Source organism: Rhinopithecus roxellana, chromosome 6, assembly GCF_007565055.1.
Source record: "Rhinopithecus roxellana isolate Shanxi Qingling chromosome 6, ASM756505v1, whole genome shotgun sequence".
Taxonomy (NCBI): Eukaryota; Metazoa; Chordata; class Mammalia; order Primates; family Cercopithecidae; genus Rhinopithecus; species Rhinopithecus roxellana.
In genome coordinates, this window is record NC_044554.1 from 99,516,016 (window position 1) to 99,531,981 (window position 15,966).

At 50.6% G+C, this 15,966-nt stretch overlaps 1 protein-coding gene across 6 annotated transcripts in view; it reads right to left on the minus strand.

The window, feature by feature from the left end:
* The window catches only part of CUX1 (cut like homeobox 1), a 470,900-nt gene extending 455,182 nt beyond the window's left edge, over nucleotides 1-15,718 (minus strand). For 2 of the 6 annotated variants that reach the window (XM_030932800.1, XM_030932799.1), the window contains exon 1: nucleotides 15,385-15,699. In XM_030932800.1, coding sequence (XP_030788660.1) covers nucleotides 15,385-15,447 — 63 coding nt within the window. In that variant the 5' untranslated portion in view covers nucleotides 15,448-15,699. Of the gene's footprint in view, nucleotides 1-13,810; nucleotides 14,942-15,384 lie in introns of those variants that run through there. The other 4 variants (XM_030932798.1, XM_030932796.1, XM_030932801.1 and 1 more) reach the window with 2 other exon arrangements.
* Nucleotides 15,719-15,966: the final 248 nt, after the last annotated feature.

The following is a 15,966-nucleotide window of genomic DNA, read 5'->3' on the forward strand; positions in this document are numbered from 1 at the left end:
CCCAACTATTCATGAGTCTGAGACAGGAGAATCGCTTGAACCCAGGAGGCAGAGGTTGCAGTGAGCCGAGATTGCACCACTGCACTTCAGCCCAGATGACAAAGCAAGACTCCATCTCAAAAACCAAAAAACAAAAAAAGAATGTCAGTTCCTTGAAGGCAAGGATTCCCTATTGTCTGGTCACTTAATCCCTATGCTAGAATGCTGCCTGGCACACAGGAAGACACTCAATAAATGCTCAACAACGGCCTAAATAAGTGTTTGGAGCAAGACAGCCAGAGTCCATCTTTCCAAACCCCTGCCCTGTCCACACAGCAGACACATCAAACCCGCTGCCATTGGACACCTCACGATATCCCATGTGTCCTGCATTCTCTGACCAACCAGCAGGCCAGGAGTGTATTTCTTTGGGTAACCCAGGGGCTTGAACAGGATCCATTCGAGTCATCAGGTACCATGGAGATGTGCTCAGACACAAATGGATGCATGGCCCCAACAGCCTATGAGAAAAATGAGTCACCCCGAAATACACAGAACTGCTAACAACTTCACTCGAATGTGCTGTGTTATTTCTGAGACCAGTGCACATTTTTGCATATTTTCTCTTTAAATTTATAATTTTTTAACAAAACAAAGTCCATCATTACAAAAAAATCAGCATGCAAGAGTCATCTGGGCCAGGCGCGGTGGCTCATGCTTATATAATCCCGGCACTTTGGGAGGCTGAGGCAGGAGGATCACTTGAGCCCAGGAGTTTGAGACCAGTCTGGCCAACATAATAAGACCCTATCTATAGAAAAATATGTAAAACAAATTAGCCAGGTATGGTGGGGCGCACCTGTGGTCCCAGCTACAAGGGAGGCTGAGGCAGGAGGATCACTTGAGCCTGGGAGTTCAAGGCTGCAGAGAGCTATGATCCCACCACTGCAGTCCTCAACAGATCAAGACCCTGTCTCAAAACAACAACCAAAGCATCTGAATCCAGAGTGGCCCAAAACCTCAGTTTTCCAGTCCAGTGATAATTCCCTGAGGGAAAGAAGCTAAGATCTCAGGGATGTCGCTGTGACCAGGCTGTTTCTCTCAGGCCAGTCGGCCAATGGTACATGTCTTATGAAATCACTCTCAGAAAACACACGCCCAACATCCCGTGTAGCTCAGAACAGAAGCTTGCGTGGTGGGTGCTGCCCCGACCATGTCAGGGGATCTGCATGGATTTGAGTGCGATATCACTGCAGGGGCTACATCAACCAGTTTCCCAGGGGCTTGGAGAGTGGGGATCTGGTCTTGATCATCACAGGGTTAAGTACAGGTATCAGTATCTATGGGCAATTCACTCCCCAGCACCCAGGGGCACAGCCCCGGCATCTCAGAGGAAAGTCCTGTAAAGAGACCCTCCATCCAGCATTCACCAAACCACCCACAGACAGGGCAGGCCTCTCCTCTGGGCCCCTCGGGCCCCACTGGCCAGGCCTCTCTCCTAACAGTTCCCCAAAATGCTTCCAACAAACTTGCTTCAGGCAAGGATTGGGCATCTGAGGATAGTGAGTAATGCAACAGGGGGGCTCCTTGCAGCCCGAGCCACAACCGTATCCCAACTATCAGATGAGGTTTGCTAACAAGAATGACGGGGCAGCTGTGATTCTATCATCAGATGGCCCTTCTCTGCGGGGCTGAGTTTGAAGTCTACAGACAGGGCAAGGCTCCAGCCAGGCCTCCCTGACAAAGTGCTCCCCTCAAGCCCACCCACCCCAGCCCCATTTCCATCCCCAGCTGCTTATGCTAAGTGACCCAGACCCAGCCAAGTTCATCTTGGGAAGCCCCGGAGAAGAGGTCCCTTCTGAGTCCCCCAATGACCCCACTGCTTCGGCTGAGGGTTGCCTAGGGAACAGCGTGGGTTGGGAGGAAAAACACGCCTGGAGCTCAGCAAAGGCCAGGATATAACCCCGACTCCCGGCTTCTCACCTATGGCAGGTATGCAGCTCCACAGGGCTATCATGCAAGTAACATGAAATAAACCAAGAGCCTAAGCCTAAGCCTGCCCGCTGTCCGTTCCCATGAAACCATTACTGTTAGTGCACAAAAACATAAAAATACAAAATAAAAATAGAAAAGCTCCTGTCTTGTCACCAGTGGATGTAAAACTGGATATGGTATGTGGAATCAAATCCTACAAGCAACATTCTTTCTCTCCACTGCTCCTTTTGCTGAAACATCAAGTCGTCCTCACTTCAGAATAGGGAAAGTCAAGACAAAGGGGTGCTGTGCCAGTTCAAATTAATTCTTCACCCCACCCCACCCCAAATGATGCAAAACTCTCCAGTACCAGCCGACACTACAACAAAATCCTCCCTGGGCTTCAAACTCCAGGTTTCAACTCATCTTCCAGACTTCGGCACCTACTTTTCCACTGAGCTAAAAGCCTCCTTTTCCCCAGGGGCTCAACCCCCTGGAATTACCTACCAGTCCCCCAAATCCTCCATATCCCAAAGGGGGCACACCCTCTCCCCCTGCCTGGGGTGGTTCCTCTCCCTCCGCCCTGTCCCTGCAGATGCTAAGCCCACCTCCCATCAGCCACCCGCACTGGGCCTGGGCATCTTGCCTCTCTAAGCCCTCCTCTCCCAGCCCTCACTTCCCCAAATCCAAGCAAATGCTTCTGCAGCCAGACAGTGACGTCACCTCTACAAAAATATCCTAGGTACTTTCTTTGACTAAATGAATTGGCCACAAAGCACGCAGGCCTATGAGGGCCACTGTTCTGAAGTGGGGCAGACCCGGAGTGGGGAGTGCCTTTGCCCAGACACAGGCCAGACCCATGGGACAGGATTTGGGGGATAAGGCAGACGTGAGACATTCCTCCAATGCTGACACTCAAACCTCGGTGTTTCTTGCTGCTGGGTTTCTCTTAGATTTTTGGGGGTTTTGAGAACTACAACATGCATTTTCCCCATTCGTTCATATAGGGAAGTTTCCTCCCGTTCAGGCTGTCAGCAGAGTCAAAGAACAAACTTCTGTCAAAAAACTGTTCTGCCCAATGCCGTTTTTAAAACTGTGGATCTTTTTGTGTTCTCTGTGCCACAAGTACAATTATACATATAGCTGACTCTTGAACAACACAGGTTTGAACTGCGTAGGGCCACTTACACGCAGATTTTTTTTTTCCATAGTAAAAGTGACATTGAGTGGGGCTGGGTATGGTGGCTCCCGCCCGTCATCCCAGCACTTTGGGAGGCCGAGGAGGACGGATCACCTGAGGTCAGGAATTCTGAGACCAACCTGGCCAACATGGTGAAACCCCATCTCTACTACAAAAATTAGCCGGGTGTAGTGGCGGGTGCCTGTAGTCCCAGCTACTCAGGAGGCTGAGGTAGGAGAGTCACTTGAACCTGGGAGGCAGAGGTTGCAGCGAGTTGAGATCGGCCACTGCACTCCAGCCTGGGTGACAGGGTAAAACTCCACCTCAAAAAAAAAAAAATTTACACTGATTAGGCCTGCTTCTCCTGACTCCCCCTCCACCTGCTCCAGCTCTTCCGTCTCCACCACCCTGTAACAGCAAGACCAACCCCTCCTCTTCCTCCTCAGACTCCTCAATGTGAAGGCAAAGAGGATGAGGACCTTTAGGATGATCCACTTCTACTTTCTGATTAGTAAATATATTACCTCTTCCTTACGATTTTCTTAGTAACATTTTCTTTTCTCTAGCTTACTTCATTCTAAGAATACAGTATATCATATACATAACATACAAAATACATGTTAATCAAGCAACTGTTTATGTTATCAGTAAGGCTTCCTATCAGTGGTAGGCTATTAGTAATTAAGCTTTTGAGAAGTCAAAAGTTTTATGTGGGCATGGTGGCTCATGCCTATAATCTCAGCATTTTAGGAGACCGGGACAGGAGGATTACTTGAACGCAGGAGCTCAAGACCAGCCTGGGCAACAAAGCAAAACCCTCTCTCAAAAAAAAAATAAAAATAAAAATTAGCCAGGCATGCTGGTGAGTGTCTGTAGTCCCAGCTACTGGGAGGCTGATACGGTAGGACTGCTTGAACCCAGGAGGTCCAGGCTGCAGTCAGCTATGATTATGTCACTGAACTCTAACCTGGGTGACAGAGTGAGACCCTGTCTGAAAAGGAGAGGGGACGGGAGAGAAGGAAAAAAAGTTATACATGGATTTTTGACTGTGCAGGTGGGGTGTGGGGGGAACGGGAGAAGGGATCAGCCCCTAATCCCTATGTTGTTCAAGGGTCAGCTGTATTTTAACCAACACTTAGGCTACTTTGCAAAGAAAGATAACCTTAATGAGACCGAAAAAGTAACACTTATGTTACTTTGTACAGAAAGATAATTAATGGGACTGAAAAAAGAAACATCTATTCCATAGGTATACCTATCGGTAGCTTTCAAAACACAGTCATTTTGGCTGGACGGGGTTGCTCATGCCTCTAATCCCAGCACTTTGGGAGGCCGAAGTGGGCGGATCATGAGATCAGGAGATCGAGACCATCCTGGCTAACACGGTGAAACCCCATCTCTACTAAAAATACAAACAAAAACAACTAGCAGGGCGTGGAGGCGGGCGCCTGTAGTCCCAGCTACTCGGTAGGCTGAGAGGCAGGAGAATGGCGTGAACCCGGGAGGCGAAGCTTGCAGTAAGTAGAGATCACGCCACTGCACTCCAGCCTGGGTGACAGAGCGAGATTCCGTCTCAAAAAACAACACAACAACAAAAAAATCACAGCCGTTTTACTATAATCTACCTGCTTTCACGATATTAAAAAAAAAAAAAAGAATTAATTTTGCATTCTTAACCAGCTGAATGAGTCCTAAATTGGACACATAAGGTAGAGAGTGGGGGCCTGGGTGGCGGATGGTTGTAGTGGGTACCCAAGGGATAATCAGGGCAGAGGGAGGGAACCCAAGCCCAGAAGGGAGCCCTAGAGATCCCTGGCCACCCCAAAACTATTCTGCTGGAAAGCCCTCTCTCCCACACCTCCCCAGGCACACAGAGCTCAGTGGGCGCCCCCTGCCCACTCCCTGACCTGACTTCCAAGCCCTTCCTGCAGCCTTCCCAGAGGCTCAGACACACACAGCTCCATTCATCCCAGCTTTGTCCTGCCGGTCCTGTCCGTCCCTCTGGGCGGGAAGCCGCTGCTATTTTAAGTCTCCATCACCACTGCCGGGCACACAGGGGCGAAAGAAAAAGGAATGCATGAAATAGGATTGAAGGCCGGGTGCAGTGGTTCACACCTGTAATCCCAGCACTTTAGGAGGCCAAGGAGGGAGTATCACTGGAGCCCAGGAGTTTGAGACCAGCCTGGGGAACATGGCAAAACCCTGTCTCTACAAAAAAAAAAAAGAAAAATCAGCCAGGCGTGGTGGTGCATGCCTATAGTCCCAGCTACCCAGGAGGCTGAGGTGGGAGGATTGCTTGAGCCCGGGAGGTCAAGGCTTCAGTGAGCTATGATCTCACCACTGCACTCCAGCCGGGGCAACAGAGCAAGACCCTGCCTCAAAAAAATCAAAAACAAAAAACCAAAAAAATTCTGAAATAGGCTCGAAGCTCAGATGTACAGAGGGAGGAGGAGGGAGCTCCCCCAAATATGCAAGATTCTGGAGTCATTCTAGCTGGGATGGAAAAGGTTTAGGTGGGGCAGAAAGGACCATCGGGGGAACTCTGTCTGCTACCCTAACAAATGTGGTCTCCACTCTGTGCCGAAGTGGGCCACCGTGGATGTTTAAGGAGAGGAATGGCATCATGAAATCAATGGTTCGGGAAGATTCATCTGGCAGCTGCATTTATAATGGATTGCGACCTGTTTTGAATGGGCAGTTTTAAAACGAGTAAAAGACGACGCACTCAGCTCTTGTGTGTTAGAAAGACTTGGCTCTCACAAACAATAAGCAGCCCCCAAAACTAACTGCAAACACACACACACACACACACAGACAAAGATTTCATTAAGATATCAGGGCGTTTGCCGGGCGTGGTGGCTCAAGCCTGTAATCCTAGCACTTTGGGAGGCCAAGACGGACAGATCACAAGGTCAGGAGATCGAGACCATTCTGGCTAACACGGTGAAACCCCATCTCTACTAAAAATACAAAAAATTAGCCGGGCGAGGTGGCGGGCGCCTGTGGTCCCAGCTACTCGGGAGGCTAAGGCAGGAGAATGGCGTGAACCCGGGAGGCGGAGGTTGCAGTGAGCTGAGATCCGGCCACTGCACTCTAGCCTGGGTGACAGAGCAAGACTCCGTCTCAAAAAAAAAAAGATATCAGGGCGTTTTAAGATGACAGCGTAATTATATACCAACACAGAGCCATATAAAACAATCGCAAACTACTTCTTACTCTCCTGACAATGACATTCAACCATAACTGGCAATATCCTTCCTCTCCCAGTCCCACGTTGATGCTGACAAACTGTGGGACCAGGGCTGAGGACCAGGTGGAGGGGGAGAGATGACCAATACTTCCCTCTAGGATGGCCAGCTCCGGGTGGTGGCTTTACGACTCTGTAGCACAGTTCTCCAAGGGCCCCAGCCACCTCGTGGTCCTCCAGGCTCACCGGTGACTGCAGACTCCTGGATCCCATGGAACAGAAACCTGAACTTGTCTCCCACTTGGCTGAGTGACAAGACAGCAAGCGTTACTGTGTAAGCAACGAGTTGAGATACAGCTGAAATAAAGCAATTCTGGTAAATGAATGTTTCTATGCTGGTTTAAACACATGCTCCTCTGCTCTCAATTTTCTGTCTCAAACCTGTATGACTTACAACATCTCTGCTGTGTGAATAGGAAGGGAAGACGGGATTTGATTTACAGCTCTGGTCGTAATTTTAGCTGTAATCTCTGTATGTTGGGGACTCCAGTCCTTTTCCTTTTGAAAGGCTGGTGTTCTCTGGGTGGTTGCTGACTATGCTCTCGGCAAGGACACAGCAGAACTGTATGCAACAGAAATAATTCACTGGACCCAGGACTGCATGGGTTCAAGTTCTGGGTCAACTACTGTGGTGAAAAACAGAAAATAATATGTTTCACCATTATCTGCCACACCTTTCAGAGTGACACAGAAATGGTGACAGGAGCCACAGAATGTTTCCAGTTCCAGAGGGAGAATGAAAGTCTTTTCCAAACCTCATCAAAAACATTACATGTATACGATTCCCTCCAGTGAGAATTTTATTTTTAATTTTCATTTACATAGTATCTTTCTTCCAAGAATCTCAAAATAATGGAGCGGTAGAAATACTTGTTTAAAAAAAAAAAAAAGTTGTCACAACACAGGAAGGGACAGGCTTGGTAGGGCAGGAGAAGGGCAAGAAGTGATAGGCTGTCCAGACAGCAAAGGCTCCAGCTAACACCCGGAGGCTAGGCTGAGGGCGGCTCCCAGCCGGCTCTTCCCTCAACACAGCCCATGGCTTTACCGGTGCTCACAGCTTCAGGCTCTTCAAGACAAAGATTTACCTTTGGTATCATCTGCTACCTTTTATCAAATTATTTTTTATCTAAATAATCATTTCTTCCCTAGAAACAGGAGGGGAAAGTGGCAATAAGCCAGAGAAACTTACAGGCCCAAAAGAACAACTCAACAAAGATGTCTGAAAAGAGTGGAGGCCAGGCACAGTAGCTCACACTTGTAATCCCACCACTTTGGGAGGCCGAAGTGGGTGGATTGCTTGAGGTCAGGAGTTTGAAACCAGCCCAGCCAAAATGGTGAAACCCTGTCTCTACTAAAAACACAAAAATTAGTCAGGCATGGTGGTGCACGCCTGTAATCCAGCTACTCGGGGGGCTGAGGCACGAGAATCACTTTAACCCGGGAGGTCGAGGTTGCGGTGAGTGGAGTTTGTGCCGCTACATTCCAGGCTGGGCGACAGAGTGAGACTCCGTCTCAAAAAATAAAATAAAAAGAGTTGATATTCTTTCTGTCTTAAAGACATAAAACTATGTTAGAGAAAACAAAATCGTGGCAACTCGTTAGGGAGAAAGTACCAGTTTAAGAAAAATTGTCTTGCTTTTGGGGGGAAATGGAAAGAAGCTTTTGTGTTGCGTTTTGTTTTTCGGTTTGGTTTGGTTTTTTCATATGCTGGGTGGACAGGATCTGAATGTCTCACATTTAACAAAAAGCTGTCAACACCCAGATAAATCTTTAATGACGGTACGACAGGCATTCTATTTCTCACTGTTTCGCAATACTCACTTAAGAAAGAGCTAATTTGTCAATTTGTTTTTCCCTTAACCAAACTCGGAACACCTCATAACCCGTGGTTCACTTAAAAAAAAAAGTTAACTGCATTTCCTTATTGAATAAACACAGCCCAATAGAAAGGTATCTGTAAGAAAACAAGCAGTGTGCCAGTATCTACTCAAAGTAACTCGAAGAAAGAACAAGCCACTTCCCTGGTGTTTCAGAGTAAGCTCTGTTAATTTCCTCCATCGTTAACTGCATCAATCACACAGTCCAGATTTCAAGCTTCGGCTGATGGAGTCGGCCGGGGCCCTTTCCACTCCGGCAGGGTCCTGTGCTTTATAAAGGTTTGGACCCCTTATTGGGCTCATTTTCACAAAGGTTTTCATGAAAGGAAGCAGAACCAAGTCAGTTTCACTTACTGTGAAACTCCTGGCTGGCTAGTTCTTGAGTTGCTGGCTGGCAGTGTTAGTAAATCCCTGGGAGGAACACCGCCATCCTTGGCTCCGTTCCAGTCACCTGTGTGATTATGTTTCTCTGTGTAGGAAGACCCTGTGGGTGGGATCTGTACCAGTCCTGCTTGTGGGGTCAGCCAGGGATTGGGCGACGACGAACTCTGTGGCCACAATACCTGCACTTCCCATGGCCCGGGGCTCTAATCAACACAAAATTTCTGCCAACGGTCCTGGGCCTCCTGAAGTAAGGAAATGCCATCGGATTAAAATAAAGAAATTGACAATCTTTATTTTGTGCACTAACATCATCCTCTCTGAATTTAATTACAACAAAATTAAAATTATTTTTATTAGAGAGGCGTTAGCTTTTTAAAGTGAAGGTTCTTGACAGGTTTTACAACAAATTAGATGTCTCTTTTTTTTTTTCTAAGACAGTCTCGCTCTGTCACCAAGGCTGCAGTGCAGTCACGTGATCTCAACTCACTGCAACCTCCACCTCCTAGGCTCAAGCAATTCTTATGCCTCAGCCTCCCGAGTAGCTGGGATTACGACATGCACCACCACGCCCGGCTGATTTTTGTATTTTTAGGAGAGATGAGGTTTTGCCATGTTGGCCAAGCTGGTCTTGAACTCCTGACCTCAAGTGATCTGCCCACCTCAGCCTCCCAAAGTGTTGGGATTACAGGCATGAGCCACCATGGCCAACCTTAGATGTCTTTCAAAAAGAGTAGTTCACCCTCACTGTGTCATACCCGAATAGGGCAGCACAAATGCTTTTTAAAAATCTTTTAAGTCATAAGCCAGGTGCTTCAAAGCTGTTTCAGGCGCAGCACAAATGAGGGGAACAGCACAGGTTCCCCTCAGACCTGGTTCATTTCCTGCAGGGACACCTCCATCCCCGCCAAAGACCACTCTCCTCCATCAACTTTCTCAGAAGACAGCTGAGAAGCTGGACTGATTACAGCTCAGCAAATTCAAAACTGCTCGATACCAAACCTTAGCTGTCCTTAGCAGGAAAATCCAACACTGACATACCATCGAAACTTGGTTCTGAAACATATCCCAAAACCAGGGCGATCAACTGCTTTTCAAGACCACGCCTTGAAAACTAGAATGGATCAAATGACACAGTCAATTCAGAGGGCCCTGCCATTAATATTTAAGAAAATATCAGCCGGGCGCGGTGGCTCACTGCCTGTTAATTCCAGCACTTTGGGAGGCGGAGGCAGACGGATCATGAGGTCAGGAGATCCAGACCATCCTGGCTAACACGGTGAAACTCCGTCTCTACTAAAAATTACAAAAAACTAGCCGGGCGCGGTGGCGGGCGCCTGCAGTCCCAGCTACTCGGGAGGCTGAGGCAGGAGAATGGCGTGAACCCGGGAGGTGGAGCTTGCAGTGAGCCGAGATCGCGCCACTGAACTCCAGCCTGGGCGACAGCGCAAGACTCCGTCTCAAATTTAAAAAAAAGAAAAGAAAGGAAGAAAAAAGAAAATACCCTCCTCACCAAGTTAATACTTTTTTGGTTGCTGGTGAAGTTTATATTCTCTAAATGTAGAACTTTTGGGGGGGGGGGGACAAGTAGTTTCTCTCTGAATCAGGGTGTAATAAAATGTACCTACATGCTCAAGTCAGTCAAGGTTCATCAAGTCAGAAATCACAAGTGAATTCACAAATTCTTTGCTCTAAAAGTCATATAACAATACAGATATTAAATCGCTTGTCTAAGTATGCCATTAGATTCCTTTTTCACTCCATTATTGGCACACACACACTTCTCCCTGCATCCAGGCATTCACAGGTATCCAGTTCCTAAAGCACCCAGCATGACTGCTTTGTCCAGGTAAGTAACAGTGGGACATAAGGAGAGACTGTGGGGCCCCTCTTCAAATAGCTTCGACAAAACGAATGGCTATAAGTGAAAAGTGTCCCTGGGCTTTGCTATAAAAAGACTCAAACATGGGATTCCAAGAATTCCACCTGTTTCCAATTAGATACCAGAATTGCTTGAGTGTTTAAGCTACATTCGCTTGCTACTTACACAAAACAATTCTTCCGGGTTTTTTGAACATTTTAAATATGTTAAAATAAGATTAAGGGTCTGGTTTAAACAATTGGAGGCAGGGAAATTTCGGTGGAAACCAAAACACTCTCTCTGCGGTGATAACGCGGGGCTTCAGACAAAACAAAATGACAAGACAGACAAATTTCTGTCTTTGACAATTACTAATAAAAGTCACTTTTCATAGAGCAATTATATTTTTTAAAGTTATGTATTCAATAATTTTAAATAGGTCTTAAATAATTCCTACCATAACTCACGATCCTGGGTCCTGTATATTCAAATAATGGTTAGAGTTGCCTTCTATGTAGCATTTGTGTTACAATTGTTACAATTTGTCAGATATACCTGTCTGTGAAATTTACATGTGACAATTGTGTTAACTACTTGAAATGGAAGCACAGGTAGGAATTTAACCTACCTCTGTATGATTCTTCATATGATGAATTTCTCTGTTTACGAAATGTATGAGTTTTCCCCTGACAAATGTGTCCTTCCTTCATTTCACTAAAAACAGCCGTTCCTGGCGCATTACAGAGGAGCTGAAACAAATGTGGACTTTCTACTTCTAGCCTTGTTTTCTCTCCTAAGACACAGAAAGTGAGTACAGCCCCAGCAGCGGTTTTGATTGTTCACTGCTACAGGTAGACCCGGAGTGGAATTAGAGCGCACAAACTACTGTTCTGCACAGTTCCCATATAAACCCTGATGGGTTTGTCTTAATTGCACAGCAACAGGAGACTTTTTAAATAGCCATTAAAGGTTTTAGGCTCAGCACAGTTCGCCAGACTGCATTTTTAAGGTTAGCTCAGTGGATTTAGGAGGGAATCATTCCTGAAGGTATTGGACAATTTGGCCCTTTCAACTTTCTTAGGTTGGCTAACTACCAACAGAAGATACATGAAGCTAAGGATCTAGTCAAAGGGGTCTCTGTGGACTCAACTATACCAGGAGTTGTTGCATTAACTCACCAACTTGCATCTTTAAGAAAAAAAAGAGTTTCACATAGGAAAAAACTTAAATCAACTGCCAATGATCCCTTCCCACATCCAGCCTCAAAGACACCCATATTAAAATAACCAAGAAAACAAAAGCAGAAGCAGCAGTGGTGTAATTTCTTGAACCGTTATTTTATAAAGGGTACTAGATGGGACATTTTAATTAAAATAATATATTTATTATGGTAAACAGTATTGGACAGCCAGTAACATACACACTTCCACAACAGGAAAAAAAAAAGCCATCAGAAAATGAACTTTCAGCAAAACTGAAATTGTTTTTTGATTCTGAAAAAGAAGGCAACTTTTCAAATTTACTTTTGCAGAGGCTGCTTAAAGGGGAAGGCTGGTCACCATGTGGGAATAATGTCCCAAAGGGAAGACAGTCATTGGCCGGGCCCGTCCCAAAGAGTTCAAAGCTGCACTAACATACAGAGTGCCATGAGCTTGTTTTAGAAAGTGTCCTCTTTACAAATATGTATTTAAAAGACAAATTTATACAACAGTGCTTTTCTTATTTAAAAAGAAAAGAAAACCTGGTTTTTACAAGTCTGAGATAGAATAAAAAACTTGTCCAACTAGTCTTAGCAATACCAAAGCACTGAAACTTCCATACCACAAGCCTTTAGGACTAAAAAGGAAACGGAATAAAACACAATCTTCAGAAACTCTCTTCCTGAGCACGCACTCCTGTGCCAAGGCGGCAGCTTCAAGACCCAGGAAGCCCAGGGACAAGAACCCGGTGGCCCTGGCTCACTGGGTGGTTGCAGAACTGCGCAACTGCCCAACCTCACCTGGACCCGCTGAAGTCTCCAACCTGGATTTGTCTCTGCTGAGACCAATCAGCCTCTTTACCCCCAGGTGGCAACCCAATCTCAGTATAAAGAGGTCTGGAAAGATGAGAAGAATCTGAAACTAATGAATTCTCTCCCAAACTGTCGTCCTATTGGTTCACTGACTATCCGTGGGAAATAACCACACACCAACTCCAAAGGCCTCCTCACGGCCCAGAGAAAGAACCAGATTGGCTTGAGACTTGAACTTTGACATTTCGTATTCGATTGAAGTTTGCAAACCCATAGGAAATCATCTAAGGCCAAATCATTAGCAACCACCAAAAGCAAAGGAGTAAAGAGGAATGACGTTCAAATAAGGGATTTTGTTTTGGAGTTTGGTTTTGTTTTCTTCTTAATATCCACATAAAGTGCAAGTAAAGTGACATGGAAACTTTCCATGGAATCCTGGAGCCCTGATCCCCTGAAAAAGTAGTTAATATGGGGGACAGGATGGTTTAGAGTTCTTAAAATCTAGTAACTCTAGAAACCAAATCCATTTGGCAGTTTTGCCAGGATGCTTTAAAAAGGACACTTCATTGATATTAAGCTAGGATGTCACATTTAGGAAGAGGGAAGAATAATAATAATGTTTGTCTCTTAAAACTCCACAACGGGTTTTACAGTAAGCACAGGAATTAAATTATGGTAAAAGGGAGCTATTTTTACTAAAACAGGGTAGACCAATTTATCAAAAATGCCATTCGGCTGTGTTCATTACATCCAGGAATCTAATTTACACAATAGACACTTTGGAGTAATCTATTTTAGTCAATAAATACTCAAACTCCTTTAAGTTTTAATCTTACCGGAAATACATATTTCGCATAGTCTTCTTCCTAGTTAAGCGAGAAATTTCAGGAAATTTCATAACGACTATGACTCGGTTTTATCGTTCTTAGTAGGCAAGAGCAGAAAACAAGCATATACAATTAAAGTTGTCAGATTCCATTTAAATATGTTTTAATCCAACCCGCTTCGTTTCATACAAGCCTGCATCTCGAGTTCAGCCGCTTTGCTCCCAAAGGTATTGCTGTAGGTCACTGTCACCAGTCCTCCAGGTTAGGAAAGTTCAGCCAAGTTTACCTTCACACACACCTTAGCAGTGGGAGCAGCTGCAGTTCCCCAGGGGCCCTGGGGAACCCTCCTATCCCCTCCCAGAGCGCCAGGCAGCCCTGGGGCATTCTAAATCGCGGGACCCAGGCGCCCCCCCCCCATCCCCGGTTCCCCTCGCGCCTGCAATCTCGGGACTTGTGGCCCACACGCCGCTCACCTTCAACTTGGCTCCGGCTACGCACAACATCCACCTGGCAGAGTCCCGGGGCTGTCCGGGCGCCGCGGGCGCCGAGCTGGCACGTGCGGGGCGGACCCTAAGGGCGCGCCGCTCCTCCGGGCGGGGGGTGGCAGGCGGGCACTCGCCCCCTGGGCACAGCGGCGGCTCTGGCGTGGGCCGGGGAGCCCCGGCACAGTCCCCCCGCGGCGCCGGGGACTCTGCGCGCTGACCACCGCCCGGCACGCCAGGGTCCCAACGGGCCCCCGCGGCTCTGCTTTCGAGAACCCGGCCCGAGAAGGCATCTCCGAGCGCACCCGCCGCGCGCTCCATGGCGGGCCCTGCAGTGAGGGCAGAAGCCCCGAGGGGAGGCAAGGAAGTGAACGGGCGCCGCAGGTCACTGGGGGCCGCCGGAGCCCCCAGGCGCGCGGCGATCTCGGCTCGGACAGGCGGCGGGGAGGCAGCGTCCCCTATTCGGGCACCCGGGGGAACAGCCCGGGGCCTGCGCTCGGGGAAAGTTGCAGCCTCCTCCTCCCGCGCCCGCACCCGGCAGTCCGGGACACCGCGACCCAGCCGCACTGCGCGCGGGGCACCCCCGCCGCCCCTCGCCAAGTTTCCCCAAAGCGCGCCCGCGGGGGTCCCCGGCCACGGAGGGACAGGTCCGCGCCACCGACACAGGCACACAAAAGAGCGGGGCGGCCGCGAGGTGCGCGGGTGGCCCCAGGGCGCTCCCCGGGACGTAAACAAACCCAGGGGTCCGCGCCGGGAGCCACACGCCGGGTGCCGGTCGGGCTGCGCGGCCCGGGCCGGTGACAGCCGGGGGCGGCGGCCGGGGCCGGCCGGGGGTAGGGAGCGCGGGCGCCCGCCCGGCCACCCGCCCGCCTGGCCGGAGCCGGGCCGCGCCGCCGCCGCCGGTGGCCGCTCTGACCCTCCCCCGAGCCGGCGGCACCACAGCGCCACCAGCCCCAGCTCCGCCGCGCCGGCGGCAGTGGCGGCGGCTCCTCCTGGAGAGGCAGGCGCTTCACCCCCCGCAGCAACTCCCCACAAACTTTCCCCGGGAATACGGCGGGCCGGGGGCGCGGGGCGAGCGGGCGGGCGGGCGCCACCGCCGAGCCGCGGCCCCCTCCCGGCGCCCGCCGCCGCCCGCCCCCCGCCGCCAGCTCCCCGCTCCCTGCTCGCGCGCGCGCCCCGCGGGCCGCCGGGGCCGCCCCCTCCCCGGTCCCGCGGCCGCAACGGCGGCGGCGGCGCTGGCGGCGGCGGCGGCGCGGGGCCCGGGGGGGCGCCCGGGGTGGGGGCAGACACCGGGGGCAGCGGTGGCGGCGGCGGCTCCCGGCGCCATCTTGGGCTGATCGATGAATTGAACAAAGAGGATCAATTTCCGATCAAGCGAGTGATCAATGGGGGTCGGGGAGCGGGAGGGACTCGGCCCCGACTCGGCCCCGCGGTGCCCGGCACCCCCCTCCTCCCCGCCGCCGCGGGCCCCCCGGCGGCTGGGCCAGCCCGGGGCCCCCGGCGGAGGCCGCGACCGCCCGCAGCCCCCACCCCCGGGCGCGAGGCCGAGCGCGGAGGAGCCTGACCTGCAGCTGCTGTAAATCAAAGCGCTTCCAATATTGAAACATCGATCCCACATTGGCCGCCATCTTGAGACATATTGAGACGGAGTGAGCGGCTGATAGAGAGGGGGCTGGAGTTCAGGAGCCGCCAGGAGGCAGCAGGCGGGCGGCGCCAAAACCCGGCCTGGAGCCGGCCGCCGCCGCCGCCACCGAGGACGCGGACTCCTCCTCACGGCGCCGCCGCAGCCATGGCGAGCCCGAGCCGGAGCCGGAGTCGCAGCCCCAGGGCGCGGCGGCCGCGGCCCGGCCTCGCGCGCGCGGCCCCGGCCCCTGCTCCCCCAACCCCCCCCACCTCGCTCTCCCCCTCCCCTCCGCGGGCCGGCCGGCGACCCCCGCCCCTCGGGACAACCCCCCCCCCACCCCAGTCTGCGGTCGCGCTGGCCACAGACCCGGCCCCGAGGGGGCGCTGGAGGGCAGCGACCGGGGTCCCCCGGCACCGCGCACCTGGGGAGGGCTGGGGGGTCCCCCGCAGGGGTCACGATCGCCCGCGGTGGCCGAGCGCAGCGCCTTCAGAGGGCTCCGGTCGGGGGAAACGTCTGAGTGACC